General features: G+C 45.7%; 1 protein-coding gene across 1 annotated transcript; it reads right to left on the reverse strand.

The window, feature by feature from the left end:
- Positions 1-1,008: 1,008 nt before the first annotated feature.
- TRIL (TLR4 interactor with leucine rich repeats) lies at positions 1,009-6,172 on the reverse strand. The gene has a single exon (XM_063325095.1). The coding sequence runs from the start codon at positions 5,686-5,688 to the stop codon at positions 3,364-3,366; it is 2,325 nt and encodes a 774-aa protein (XP_063181165.1). The 5' UTR covers positions 5,689-6,172; the 3' UTR covers positions 1,009-3,363.
- Between the last annotated feature and the right edge of the window lie 8,789 nt (positions 6,173-14,961).

Consider the following 14,961-nt stretch of genomic DNA (forward strand, 5'->3'; position numbering starts at 1 on the left):
CGGGGGGGGGACCAGGAGGTGGGCAGAGGCTGCAGAACCGAGGGGTGCTGCCACCAGGGAAGCCCCCGTACCTTTTGCAGACCCCCCAGCAGTAGTCCGTTTATTTGGATGGGACGATATTTTGGTGATTTTCAATCTTTGATAGATAACGTGTTCCATAATTACTTAGCAGACTTGGTTCACTCTTCCCCAAGCTGCGTGGATTCCAGGAGAGGACAGGGCAGTACAACGCTATTTCTGCTAAAAGGAGAAACATTTTGAGCACAAATTGATGCCAGGTCATCCATTTAGAAAGGGCTGTTTCTACAGTCATTCTTTAGAAAGGACCTTCCTTTAAAAAGACACAAATATGTATATAAATACTACTGGTAAAAATAGAGCCATGTAATATTTACATCATTCAGTCATTGAATGTCACTGACGTTTCTTTCCTCAACCAGCTGCTAGTACTGTTCCCTCCCCCTGCGAAAAAGCTGTAATATCTGTACACAAAGCCTGAGTAATCCTAGTGTGACTTTTAAGTCACCAACTTCATTTTGTTAACCATCTTTTTTTTGTTGTTGTGTTGATTTAGGCATTTACTTCTCCCAAGCTGGAGCAAAGACCCACTTCATTCTATCAATTCTGCAGACATTTGTATAAATTCAAAAAGAAGCAGTGAATTATTAATTAGAACATTAGCCTGGTAATACTGAAAAACCCTCAGAACTGCAATTTCCAATGAGTATTTTTAAATTGTATTAGCCCAACCAACCACCATTTCTTATTTAGCTTAGAAAGGATCATTAGTTCACTGATGGAACAGGACTGTATTAGTCTATCTTGGGACAGGGATCTACCTGCTTCAGAACTGACCGTTTATTTTAGTGTTTGCACCATCCATACATATTACAACCAAAATAGAAAACATAATGCATGGTGAAAAGACATGACAGAATGAACGATGAGGCATTCTCTGCAGTCCTAAGAAACAGCAGCGCTAATAATATGAAGTCACAGCCAGCCTATGATTGAAGAGTGAGGCATTACGAGATACAATCTAAGACACCAATTTTCTTTCAGCAAACAGATTTATTGACATAATTGATTATAACCATGTACAGCATCTATGCATCTCCCATTGGAAGAATATCCAGTGATAGAGCTAATGTTAGTGTGATACACAGCTTTACTCAATAATCCCCACTGCATTTCTAACATCAAACAGTGGTGTATTCCACAGTCAGTCGCAAATGGCCAAAAGCATCCAGGGGTCCAAAAGAACAGAAATTTAAGATTCTTAACAAAAAATAAAACCTGATCCTGGATTCCTTCAGTTTTAATTCCATCCAACATTGTATCTGTAAGAGTTATGAATTTTAATCTATACACTAACAATCGAGTTTGGCCCCTGATATTCATGAAAATTGCTGCCTGTCAAAATGAAATCCCAGAGGACTTTTTGCTACTGACTCAAGACTTAAATTTTTTTTCTCCATTTAAAAGGCACAGATTAAGACAAAGAATCCCTACACTCTCTCCTTTCCTCCTATTTGAATTTAAAGACTGAACAAAATTCCTTCAGAACATAAAGTCTTGTTCTCTCCATTCAGTCACTGAACTCCAATTGAAGGTACCAGTTACTATGGTGTCTTTTGTAAACACTTGTTCATCTGAAAAAAAAAAAAAAAAAAAAAAAGAAAAAAAGAAGAAGAAAAAAAAAAGAGAAAAAAAACAAATCGCCTTCTGGCAACTATGGTAATAAACAACTTGTAGTCACGAACAACTCAGGTCAGCAATGAATGCAGGATATTGAGATGAATGTCTCCATAGTCCACTAACACTTCCTTCAAGCCATTCAGTTCCACAAGAGTTCATCTGAGGTTGCACATTAAATTCAAAGGAGCAGAAGTAGTATCAATGGTCTCAACAATTTACCAAACTCCACCTAAAACATTCGCATTTAAAGTGTAACCACAGTTTGGACCTTTTTAATTAGCTCACTTCTAGACCACACAGAGAGAATTATTAATGTAAACTAAGCCACCATATTTCATAGTAAGAGAACCACATTCTGTAAATATTTAGGAAAGTAAAAGTCTGAGAAAATAGAGAGCAACTGATCATAAAATGATTAGCATTGCTCTAAAACCAAAATTCAAATTAAAAAAAAAACCAAAACAAAACCCCAAACAAAACAACTCAAACATCATATACTACTGCATAAGTGTTTAACTTTAGCATTACCCACTCAGCTACACAAAACATGGAATCTAGATTAATATACAAAAAAACGTTTTATTTCACAGTGAGGTACATAAAGCTTCTAACTTTAGTAGGCTAAGGCTAAGAGAGAATTGCCTGTTAGGATAAAGACTGTTTCACATTCCTGAAATACTCTCACCTATTATTGTTTCTGAAGAAAGGCACCAATATTACTTATCCATCAAGAGTTCGCCTCTGCATCCACCCATTTAGAAATGAAGATGGATTATGTGAGGGCCAGTGACCTACTGACCATCACGGACCCAGACAACTACAGCACACATTAATGTGTACAAGTACCAAGCAGTATTTATTCAAAAAACAACTTAGAAATAGCTCATTTGTAAACATATTACAAAACGCTGTTAGTTTTTCCTAGTGGTGTCAGCAATATATTCCTGTAAAACTAACCAGCTGCATTATTGTTTCCCGTTTACAAAAAAGTATGAAAACACACTGGCGCACATGAAATCGCCATCCACTGGGTTTGAGCTAAAACAGCACAGCCTTCCAACTGCCCGGCGCAAAACACACCATTCCAGCCCTCCAGATGACCCACTGGCTGCCCACAGTTCAACAGTAACATTAAAAGATGACCCTCTCAGTCCAAATTTTTAATTGGGAAGAGCTGGTGCCTCGGAAAGGCCTGTTCCAAGCATCCTCGTGCGAGGCTGGGTCACCCGCTGTTGTTCCCAACCGCAGTCCAAGAAAACCACCTGTAAAATAGCACACTGAAATTTAGGACTCTGAGTTTGTGCAAGGAAGGCACCAGCACCAGTTTGCAGCCGCTCCCACCATCTTGGCTCTCCTCATGGCAAGGAGCAACTACCGCCACAGTCAGGCCTTTAGCTTGGGTTGAGTGATCGTTTCTGAGAAAACGGGGATCTCCTGGCAGCGGTGACGGAGGAAGCTCGTTCACAATGGTGGCATCAACCCCAGCCTGCGACAGGGGCGGCTGAAGGCAGCGATGCGCCATAGCGCTCCCCTTGGAGGCCGCGACCCGCGCCATCCCCTCAGGGACCTGCGGCCGCCTCCCCTGGCCGCGCTGACTACAGCTCCCGGGCGGGCCTCGCCGCCCGCGCCCCCGCGGAGCCCGCTGGGAGCTGTAGTTTGGCGGGCTCAGTCGGCGAACCGCTGCAGCAGGTGGTCGTCGCCGTGGCGGGCGCCGCTCCCGCCGCTGTCCATGAAGCGTTCGCAGGGGAACTCAATGAGGTCGGCCTCGCTGAGGGCGCAGGCGGCGGCGCCGCGGGGCGGCCGGTGGGACTGGAAGCCCGAGAAGTCGGCGGAGACGCCGGTGCCCATGGAGCGGAGGGGCCGGCGGGTGGAGTAGAGCTGCCGGACGTGGACGGGGGCCGCTTTCCGCCGCCGCCGTCCCAGCACCTTCTTCCGCAGCACGCGGGAGGCCCAGGCGGCCAGGGCCGCGAAGAGCAGCAGGGCATTCACCGCCAGCAGCACCAGGGTGAGGAGCTGCTGGTCGGGGCCGCGGGGCCCGCCCGCCGCCACCGCGCCGCCCTCGGGCAGGGTGACCAGCCCGGCGCAGTGGTCCCGCGGCGCCACTGGGCACACGCGGCCGCCGAGGACGCCCTCGACGCAGACGAGGTAAGGGGTGTCCGGGCGGAGCTCCCGCAGGGTGGCGGCCGGCTCCCCGCGCTCCGGCAGGTAGACGAAGCGCTGGAACTTGACGGCGGTGCCGAAGCGGTCGAAGAGGAGGCGGAACCGCGCCGGCCCCAGCAGGCGGGGGCTGCGGTGCGGCCGCACGGCCCAGCGCACCGTCACCGAGCTGGAGCCTACCGCCTCCACCGACAGGTTGCAGAGGAACAGCTTGTTGAAGTCGCAGGGGTCGGACACCAGCGGCGGGACCCCGGCGGCCGGCGCCGAGCGGGGCTTGCCGGCCCGCCGGGGCCAGGCCGCGCTGGGGGGCTCCGGCCCGGAGGCCGCCGGGCGGGCGGGCAGCGGCGGCGTGGGGCTGGCCGTCTCCGCCCTCGGCGGCCCCGCCGCGGCCTCGGGCGCTGCCAGCAGGCGGGCGGTGGAGGCGGACGGCGGCGGCCCCGGCGGCCCGCGGGGCAGCACCGCGCTGCCGCCGCTGCTGTTGCTGCCCAGCCCCTCGGCGGCCGGCGGCGGCCGGCGCTGCGCCTCCGCTGCTGGCGGGGGGGAGGCGGAGGAGGGAGAGGCACCGTCGTGGCAGGGGCCGCCGTCTTGCGGCGGCGGGAGCTGGGCGTCCTGCAGGTAGTCGAGGTACTTGCCGGCCAGGGCGGGCGGCAGGCGGCACTGCACGAAGACGGTGAGCAGGCGGCCCTGGGAGTGCCAGGCCCCTAGCCAGTGCTTGAGGCCGCGGAGGCGGCAGTCGCAGCTCCAGGCGTTCCCTTCCAGCTCCAGGCGGTAGAGAGCCGGGCTGGAGGCAAAGAGCTCGCCAGGGAGGGTGGCAAGCGCATTGTCTCGCAGGCTGAGCTCCCGCAAGCGGCTGAGGTGGCCGAAGGTGGCGGGGTGCAGGGCGGTCAGGGCGTTGCGGCTCAGATCCAGTGCCTCCAGGCTGCTGAGTGGCTCCAGCAGGGCAGCGGGCAGGTGGCTCAGCAGGTTTCCCTCCAAGCGCAGCTCCTTCAGTGAACCCAGCCCTGTGAAGGCATCTGGGGCCAGGTGAGCCAAGCGGTTTCCACTGAGCGAGAGCTTTGCCAAGCCGGGCAGGTGCTGGAAGAGCCCCCCTGTCACCTGCTGCAGGCTGTTGCTGGCCAGCAGCAGGGTGTGGAGGGAGCGCAGTGGCACAAAGATGTCTGGGTGACGAAGGGAGTTTTGCTGGTTCCCTGAGAGGTCGAGGAAGCGCAGCTTAGCCAGGCCAGTGAAGGCACCGCGGCTCAGCCAGCGGATGCGGTTGGACTCCAGGTGCAGGTAGAGTAAGTTTGGCAGCCCTGAGAAAGTGGAGTCGCCCAGCGAGCCCAGCTCGTTGCCATCCAGGCGCAGCTTGATAAGGCTGCTGAGACCAGAGAAGGAGGCAGCACTGAGGCGGCCGATCTCGTTGGCGTTCACGTAGAGGATGCGCAACTTAGCCAGGGCGCTGAGGGTGCCAGGGGCCAATGCTGGCAGCAGGTTGTTGCCCAGGTAGAGTTCCTCCAGCCGACCCAGGCGCTCAAAGGCTTTGGGATGTAACGAGCGAATCCGGTTGTACTGCAGGTCCAGGCGCTGGAGCCCTGCCAGGCGGTGGAAGTCGAAGGCGGAGATGTTGGCGATGAAGTTGCCCCCAAGGCTGTAGGTGAGGATATCCTGGGGCTCGGCAGCCTTGGGCACCGAGCGCAGGCCCCGGTTGGTGCAGAGGAGGTGCTGGTGCTGCTGGCAGTCGCATGGCTCGGGGCAGATGGGCTCGGCCGTGGGCAGCAGCAGGAGGAAGAGGGGGACAGAGCCCCAGAGCACCCGCGGTAGCACCATCAGGCGGACCCGGCGCGGCGCTCCCATTCCGGGACGAGCCGTGGGCTGCTTACCCCGCCGGCTTTGTATCCCACCGGCATCCCCCCCGCCTCCTCCGCGGCTGCTAATCGGCCCTTCCTCTGCTTCGCGCCGGACTGAGCTCCGCGCCGGGCGGGCAGGCGCGGCGGCGGTGGTGGCTGCAGGTCGCGGTGGCCGGCACCATGGGCTCTCCCGAGCCGGCCGGGGGCGCGGAGCGGCCGGGAGGGGCTGCAGGCTGTTGTTGCCGCCGCCCGGGCTCCGCCGCCCCTCGCGGCCCGCAGGCTGCGGTTCGGCGGACGCGGGGCCGGTGGTACCGCGGGGGGCGGGCGGGCTGCGGAGCGGAGCGGCGCGGCTGCCCGCTGCTCCGCCGGCTCTCCCGGGGTGGAGGGGGCGGGCGCAGCGGAGAGGGGAGGGGGGTTCGGCGGGCGGAGCGGGGAGCTGGAGAAAGACGAGCTCCGAAACTCGCCGAGAAAACTCAGCGGAAATTCGTACTTCCCACACTCTGCCCTGGGGGAGCGGAGGATCGGATGGAGCGGGGGAGAGGGAGGACGGCGGGGCGGGGGGGGGGTGGAGGGAGGAAGCCCGCAGCCGGTCCTGGCTCGGCTCAGCCTCGGGAGCGAGCAGGGGTGCAAAGTGGGAAAGTAGGAATTGGAACCGGCTGTGGCTGCCTCCCAGCCACATGGGCTGCAGATAGAGCTGCGCATCGGGGAGGGGGAGGGGAACAGAAGTAAACTAGTCGTTGCCCCCCCCCATCCCCTCTCCCTTTTATTTTTTTGGTTGTATTTAGAAACCTGCCAAAAGCAATAGTTATGGTTTACCACAGATTAAGGACTTTGTTTTGATTTAAGGAAACGGGAATCGGAGGACTAAACCACCTATAGTACATCAAAGAATGAATTTTCATTCTTTCTCTGCACTGTCCTGCCCAGTAGGTTCCTGACAAAGCTGCCAGTGAAGATGCAGTTGAACGTAGCTCCAGCTCCACGAGGGGCTCGTCAACGTGATTAAGATGCTTTTAAAAAATAATTCACATTTTAAAGAATCTTCCCTCTCAGCAGCATACAAATTCGGAGTGAAAGGAAAGTGTTGGAAAGCATACTGGAAACGAAATAGACTGTGTACCCATCCATTCAATGACTTGCCTTTCTTTCCTGTTGACATTTTTTTGTTTTCCTAAGATGTCGCCAATGGGGTAAATAAGTGTCTAAGGGCTAGGAGGAAATGCCTAGATATGAAGGGTATATAAGGCTGTCAAAGGTGATGAGAGAAAGAAGATAATGCCCAAAATACCATGTTGTAAATTTAATAAATACTTTGGAAGCTGTGTTATCACGTGAAGTTGTAGCCAACTGAACACCGTTGGCATACGGTTCTGGACTAAAGCAGTGTACAAGCCATGCTCCTTTTTCTTAGCAGAAGGCAGAGTTGAGATAGCTTTTGTGGAAACTTGTTTTTAGTGGCTGTGTCACCATGAACAGGTAGCATGGTATGGTAGTTTGTGCTGAGTCCCCGTTGTCTGCTTTCATGGAGGCATGTTGCTTTGATCTAACTCTGATTTGGTCCTGCTTTTAGCAGTTGGAGAATATGAAGCGTGCTCTAAGTCCGCTCTGGAGCATGAAGCACAGTATTCTACATGGAGGTGGTCAGCAGATTTGCCTCAAAAGCACACTGGCAGTCTGAAGAAAACTTAGTGAGAAAGGATAAGGCTTGTGTCCTGGTTTGAGGCTCGGTCAAAGGAACATCACTATAAGCATCTTAATTCTTAGCTCTTGTAGTTAGCTGAGGCTGGGACTTATGAAGAAGAATCTTTTTGTAGTGGTAGCTGCATTGCCCTGGTGTGGGAAGTCATATTTGGGGCAGGACGATGGTGTTTTAGGTAATCTGAATGAATTTTGTAAATATCTTCTATAATCAAGTGACTGTCTCTGAATTGTAACTTACTTATTGGGAGAACCCAGTGTGAACAATAATGTGCTGGAATATGGTTATGACAGGGTGAGCTGGTTAAAGAGGATCATGAAATTTAAAGCTAGAGATTTTTTTTGGTGAGAAATGGCAATTGCGCAGGCAGCCTTGATAAGCTAGAAGAGTAACTGAAAGATTAGGTACTTATACCCAAAAATGTACTTATAGGGGAAGGCATCATAGTATATTGCATCAAAAATTAAAAATTTGGAAACAAAAATGGTGGAAATCAGAGTTGTCAGATTCCAGAACTTGCTGACTTCTGCAGACGTGCACTATCTTGTCATCAAACAAGTATGTTCTTAGATTAACTTGATTTAAAATTGTGTCCTAAATTGTTGCCGCATTGTTTTCTGCAGGTGGACAGAGTTTGTCTGCTTCTTGAGTGAAGTGGAAAATTTCTGTTTTGATTATTTCTAACTGCTTTATTTCGAGCAGTACGTGCTTGATAGCAAGGTATTTTTTTCCTGAAGTAAATCTGAGTAAGTTTCCCAGGAGGAAATTTTCGCTAGCCTTTTTTCTTCTTTTCCCAGTTGCAGAAGTCGTCTGTGATTCTAATGTCCATGGGTTAAGAATCCAGACCTTTTAGCTCAGTCTCTTCCTTATTGAATATGTCTTTACTTGCCACCTCTTTCTTTCAATTTGCAGTATCTTTCACATCATGTCTAATATTCAGGACAAAGTAGAGGGATTTTTTTCACTCTACAAAGACTGTGTGTTTCTTTCCTCATTCTTAAAGCCAGTACAGTGCAAGGGAAGTTGTCCTGGCTCTCAAAGTTTTCTTTAATTCTGAGCAAAGCCTAATTGACTAGTGACTTCCCCCCCCCCCCCCCGATTTGCCTCACTGTGGTGTACTTTAAATAGTGAAATTATAGAAAACCATTCTGTATAATGGTATGCTTATTTTCTGTTCCTTTGGGTTTTTCTTTTGAAACATGCTCAAGCTTATATGGGCAATTTATGAACTGTCCTTCCTGTAGAAGCACTGTAGATCTTTTTCTGGTCACGTGTCATTGCAAATACTAAAAGTTTAACTCAAATGTGTCTTATGTGTTGCTTTTGATTTATGCTTTCTGACATTTAGCCAACATTATAATTTTCACTAGGTTTGGGGAATTATAAGTGACAGGAATTTAATAAAGAAATTTTACTAGTGATTCTTAAGATGAGAATTCATTACACACTTGCTCTCACACTGGAAATATTTTATACCAGAAACAAAATAAACAAATACAATGGGATTTTTGCTGATTTTTTTTTTTTATTCAAGTAGGAAGTTATTTTTCAAAATACATTAGGAACACATCTGTTCAGTTAGAAGATGTCACATTTGTTTTCCTACTTTGGAATAGGAACTTTCCAGCTGCAGTAGTTCTTGTTTCCTTTTTCAAGCACACAATAAAATTTTTAATGCATGATTGAGAAACAATAATCTTTTTCACCCTGAAATGAAAAAACATAAATCTAACTATGAAAAACTGCAGGGGGGGGGGAATTAAAAAGTAGCCTTTTAAAAAGCTTTAAAGGTTATCTTAAAATACACCTTCATGATTAAGATTTGAAGTATGAGGACTTTTAAGGGCCAAGAACAAACAGCAAAGCCAGAAATCTGTCTTTCCACTGATACGTATCTATTCCTATAATGATTATGAGAGAACTGATCTTAAATAAGGTTTTTGTTTCATGGCTAAATAGTATCCATATGTTTGTTATACCTAAGACCAAATACTCTGTGATTTTCTTTTTGTTGTTGTTTTTTCAAGGGATGTTATCTAGGCGCTGATCAGAGGACTGGTGGTTGAAAGTGGTGAACACATATCTGTAGGTAGAATGCAAAATGGAATGAAAGAAGCAGAATGCTCAGTGTAGCCTATCCCAGTTTATATTGGGACTGTGGCAATATTCCCCTGAGAAACTTCCATTAAACAAAATTACTCCTCCTTGATTCCAGAATAAGAGAACTGGTGATGAACTGGTAAGTTTAAGGGCTGATGCATCATAGCTCTATGTAGTTACCAGTAATGGTAACTAGTTATATGGAAATGGAGCTTTATGTCAAAAGAGGAATTTTTCGTCAGTCTGTACAATTCCTCTGCCGGCTGCACATCACAAGCATTTTCATCTGCATTTGTACAAAGTGTTTCTAGACGTGTTAGCTTTAAACTTTCTTTCTCACTGGGACAGCTGGCTTCATAGAAATGTTAAACTGTCCAACTTTAGTGTCAGAATTCCCATTTAAAACAGGAAAAAAAAATCTGTAAATTGATATATCAACATGTATAGTTGGTTACAATATAAAAACTTAATTTGGAGTTATTTGACTTACACTGTCATTGGAAGTTGTGGTATACATCATTACTCCATGAGTCATGCTAAGTTCATCCTGAGTAAGCATAAAGAAAAACAGAAAGATACTACTCCATTCCAGTTTTCTAGATGATAAAGTGTCACTCTGTGAATTTATACTTTGGTGTCTATCTTTGCTTTTTGAAGAGATAAAAATATTGTGGAGCACTGCAAAGTATTAACAGAACAGTTCATACACCACCAGTGTCTTTGTTAGTGGCTCCTGCAGCTCATGGATTAAAGCATCTTTTAAGTGGTCACCAGTTTCAGTGCTATTCTATATGTCTGTGCCAGTAATGCAAATACCATACTATAGGAAAATGAGAATTCTAGTGCCAAATGTGCTAATTTTTTTCCTTTGAAATTGCACAAACAGTTCACCTATGTTGTATAATATATGTTGGTTGCACTTACTGTAGTAATAAATGTTTTAAATAAAACTTTTTCCTGATACAACAGTTCGTGTTCATTTGCAATCAGATCTCGCTTGCCACATCCAGTTCTTCAGAAATAAAGCACAACTCCCAGGCCAGCAGTTAATATTACATGCCTGTTCTGCTCCACAGAACGAGAGCTACCAGATGTTTAATAGATATCTCGTCCCATCATCCATAGAGGTCTGTGGCTTACACGGCCCTGCTGATTGCACATATCTTTAAATCTTTTCAGAATTAAACATCTGAATAAAGTATTTGTGGGTTTTTGACATAGGATGCTAGTCTAGACATGCATTTACCATTGTGTGTACGCTGTGTCAAACAAAACCCTTTGAATTTCACATAGTGTAGGTTGTGCCTCTTAGTCTTCCTCTTAGCAGACGGTCCCAGGACTTCATATTGATTACAGCAACTGATTCCTTTGTGCATATTAGTTTACTACCCAAGCAATTTCAAATCTGGTTTTTGGTTTTTCCTGTGTAGACTGTGTGAAACTAATTGTAGCTGTATCCACAGGTAACAATGTATTCGCATGTTCTGTCTGCAAGTGAAAATCAGCTACCACCATCTGTACAATTAGATGCAAATCAAGTAATGTCAAGTTAGGCATCTGCGATCTTCTGTGTATGGATCACTTATAAATTAGCTTTCATCCATTAGATTGGCTGAATCATACTTGCAAAAGTCTAACCGATTATTTAGCTGATCTATTTTGTTTTATCCAACACTTATTTCCTGAGGGAGAAACTCTTTAGCAGAAGTATATACTTTTTGTGTAGTTCAACATCTGTGATGGTAAGAATGGGGAGAACCCTACTTGTGTAAGAGTGGTGTAATTTATGTAAAACAAATGCTTTTGTAGCTTATGTAGGGCCAATTAGCTGTTGGAGTGTCAGCAATTCTTTTGCATGATTATCTGTTTATATATTGCAGCTTTGCAGTATTGTTAGACCAGTTTTTCCATAACTGGGTAACAGATCGGGCAAGTGTTCTTGCAAATATTTTCTTCTCTTTCTCCATAAAAGGATATGTGTACTTCTGGCAATCTCTTTCATAAAGGATAATACTCTCTTACCATGTTTTTAGTGCGATAGATGTTCTTTTCTATTCCTATCATCCCATAATTCGCAGAGTCTGTAGCAGAAAAACGCTAAAACAAAATACCGCTTGTACCAGGACTTCTGTTACTAATTGGTAAAACATGTTCTGATAGATATACAGAAAAATAGAAAACATTCACTGCTTGATGCAGTTGACCTATATCAGGTTAGAAGGGATTGCTCAGTATCTTTTAGCACAGCCTCCCAACTGGGTCTGGTTGCTCAGGGCTCTGTCAGCTTTCCAAGAATGGAGGTATCACAGTGCCTCTGGTCAGCCAGTTTATGATGAAAAAAAAATTTTCTCTACATCTGATTGGAATTTTCCATGTTACAGCTTTTGTTGATTGCCTCTTGTCCTGTCCCTGTGGCTTCTCAGAATAGTCTGACTTTGTCTTCTCTATACCGTCCCATTAGGTAGGTTCCTGGGAGTGGAGGCAAGACCAGAGTGGCCTGTAATCATAGAATCATTCAGGTTGGAAAAGACCCTTGGGATCATCAAGTCCAACCATCAACCCCACTCTACAAATTTCTCCTCTACACCATATCCCCCCAAACCACATCTAAACGACTCTTAAACACATTCAGGGGTGGTGACTCAACCATGTCCCTGGGCAGCCTATTCCAGTGTCTGACTTCATTGCTCTCCTTGAAGATGGCCTTTTTCCAGTCATCGGGAACCTTTCCCAGTTCCCATGATCATTTAAAAGAGCAGCCTTGAAATGGAATCAGACAACTCAGATGCAGCCTGTCTGGGTCCATGGCCTTGTATATGTCCAGTTAGCTTTAGAGGTTCCTGATTCGATCATCGTTTCTTGTGGATAATGCTTCACTCCCACAGACCCTGTTGCTAAAGGCGAAGGAGCTGGGAAGCCTAAGGAAAAATCTTACCAATAAAAATGGAGGCAAAAAGGCATTGAATGCCTCAGACTTTTCCATTTCCTTTATCAGTAGGTCCCCTGCCCTATGAAGCAGTGCTCTCACCTCTTCTTTAGTCTTTTTTTTTTTTTGCTGCTGGTATTGAAGCATTCCTCATTTTTGCTTTTCATATCTCTGACTAGTTTTGGCTTCAGATGAGCTTTGGCTTTTGCGTTTGCATCTCTGCAGACAAGTGCTCCCAACTCATGTTTCATAATTAGTGTACACGAGTCTTCAGTCATCTTAAATAATTGACAACTACATGCTAGACCCTGAACTGGAATGACTCGGCCTACCTTTGATGCTAATAGAGCCATATGCTCATGTGGTTTCAACCAAAGATCTGTCTTCAGGTCCTAGATGGTTTCTAAGAAAGCATTTAAGCATATGACTAAGTTTTGATTAGAAAGACCGACTAGATCATTAGGTTTAGTCATCTGCTATCAAAGTACGCCATGTGAGCCCATTCACATCCTTTTGAGAAGTTATTTCAGGTTTTTTTTTCTTTTTTTGCTGCTATTGGAAGCAGCTTTGAAAACAGTCTGGCTGTAGTAGACAACCTTCCAATTTCTGACATAACTTCTTCCTGTTTAGTATGCATTTCTTCTCGGGGGTCTAAATTATCCTTTAATTTAAAAACTCTACTTATCTTTTGGCATTTAGTGTTCTGATACTTAGAGAGAGCCCAGTGCTATCCCTTCAGGCTGTTTTGCTGCGATAAACAATCCAAGCTGGTTTAAACTGCTGTAGACAGATAGACTCGTTTCCCCTGTAGATGCTAATGTGTCTTGTCTCCATTTTAATTACTCTTTCTTGTATATGAGTGATAGAAGGCTACACCCAACTCCAGATAAAGTCTCTTTAGTGCCTGGAGAGAGTTTCATATGCTAAAAATTATGCTTGATTTGAAATCACTTAAGGCCACTTCATTTAACCCTCTTCACTAACTTGTATGTTTGTGGTCATATGTCAGCAGTGACACCTCTAGAATTAATTGAAAAATCTGTAAAATTTTGTCACTGCTTCTTAATACCACATTTTGGCTAAATATGGTGATATGTGGAACTAAGTGTCTTAATTTTTAGTGGAAAATGGGCAGTAAGGCAGCATGACATAATCCTTCAGTCTTAAGCACTGAGCATTTCTGTATAAATTGACCTGTGGATATATGTGTGTTTAGGGGTGCAGACATAAACATTGTCTTTCTCTTAACACTGCAGACAGTAAGCCTTTGAAGCAGAAAAATACATATTTTTAATCTTGTATTGGGAATTGCTCTCTGCAGCCACTTCATTTGTATAAGTACCTTGATAAAGTGTTTGTGGAGTTTTTCAAAACATTTACTAATTAAAATGAGAGAACCTAGAAAAATGAAGTAGAAGCAAAAGCATTGTAGCCCTTGCATTCTTTTATTTTTATAAATATTTGCATTTTGATTACACTGTACTTAATACCACATGATGAAATGTGATATTGGATCAAAGCTGTTGCTCTTGCCGTAGCTGAAACTTGTTTAAAATGGCTGATTTATTGGTAGTATTCCATTATACTTCATAGTATTGGGTTACAAATAACGTTAGCCAAATGTTCCAGTTAGCTCCAAAGAGGAGTAGGTGATACTGACCAGCATTGTGGACAAAAGAGAGGCTTTCTATGACACGTAGCTTAATGTATAGAGCTGCTGAGGAGAGATTCGTAAGAATGCCCAACATAAATAATATTCTCAGAGTCTAAGAACACGTAGGCTAGATGATAATAATGTAAGGTGGGGCTGAAAGCAGCTGGAAAACTTGCACCTGACCTGCGCTGGTGATTTCTCTAAAACTTGTCAGGTTTATCAGCTTTGGTTCTGCAGGGATTTATTCTGTCTGCTGTGTATTATTTGTCGTTAAAAATCTGGCTGATGGAACACAATATGCTCATTTGTTTGCTGGCAATGCTACACAGAGGAGGAGCAGCAGATATTGAAGGGTAGGGTCAGAGTTCAAAATTAACTTGACAATTAAATGGTCTGAGGAAAAAAGTAATTCATCATCCCAAAAAAGATGTGGTGAAGGGGAGAATGTAGGCAGGGAGGGCAGCAAGGATGATGAGTTTTACAGCAGTTGTGGTAGTAGGAGAGGATATATAGGCTGTTGTAATATGCATCTCTCTTATTTTCACCACTATAAGTAACAAGTCTTATATTAAAAACATGCTGATGAGACAAGGAAGTATTACTTTATTTTTGCGGCGGTTAACTGAGGAACAGAACTCAATAATTTTTGAGTGTCTAATTTGAGAGGCTCATCATCTGTATTATAGACATTAAAATTTATGTAGTATTTAAATATTCAGTATATAGCTTCTGCTAACTAAACTTGCACCTTTGATTTAGAGGTCACTTCTTTTGAAAATCAGACTTCCCAGGTGTTTCAAATTACACAGCCATGAAAGAAAGGACTCCAAAGTTGTGGGGTTGTGAGTTGATAGAGACAAAGATAGAATCTACTTCTCCATGGCAGCATTTAAGTATTTGG

Source organism: Chroicocephalus ridibundus, chromosome 2 (assembly GCF_963924245.1).
Source record: "Chroicocephalus ridibundus chromosome 2, bChrRid1.1, whole genome shotgun sequence".
NCBI classification, from domain to species: Eukaryota; Metazoa; Chordata; class Aves; order Charadriiformes; family Laridae; genus Chroicocephalus; species Chroicocephalus ridibundus.

Excerpts from the sequence above, each read along its gene's own strand:
- TRIL (XM_063325095.1), bottom strand. The coding sequence starts at position 5,688 with ATGGGAGCGCCGCGCCGGGTCCGCCTGATGGTGCTACCGCGGGTGCTC.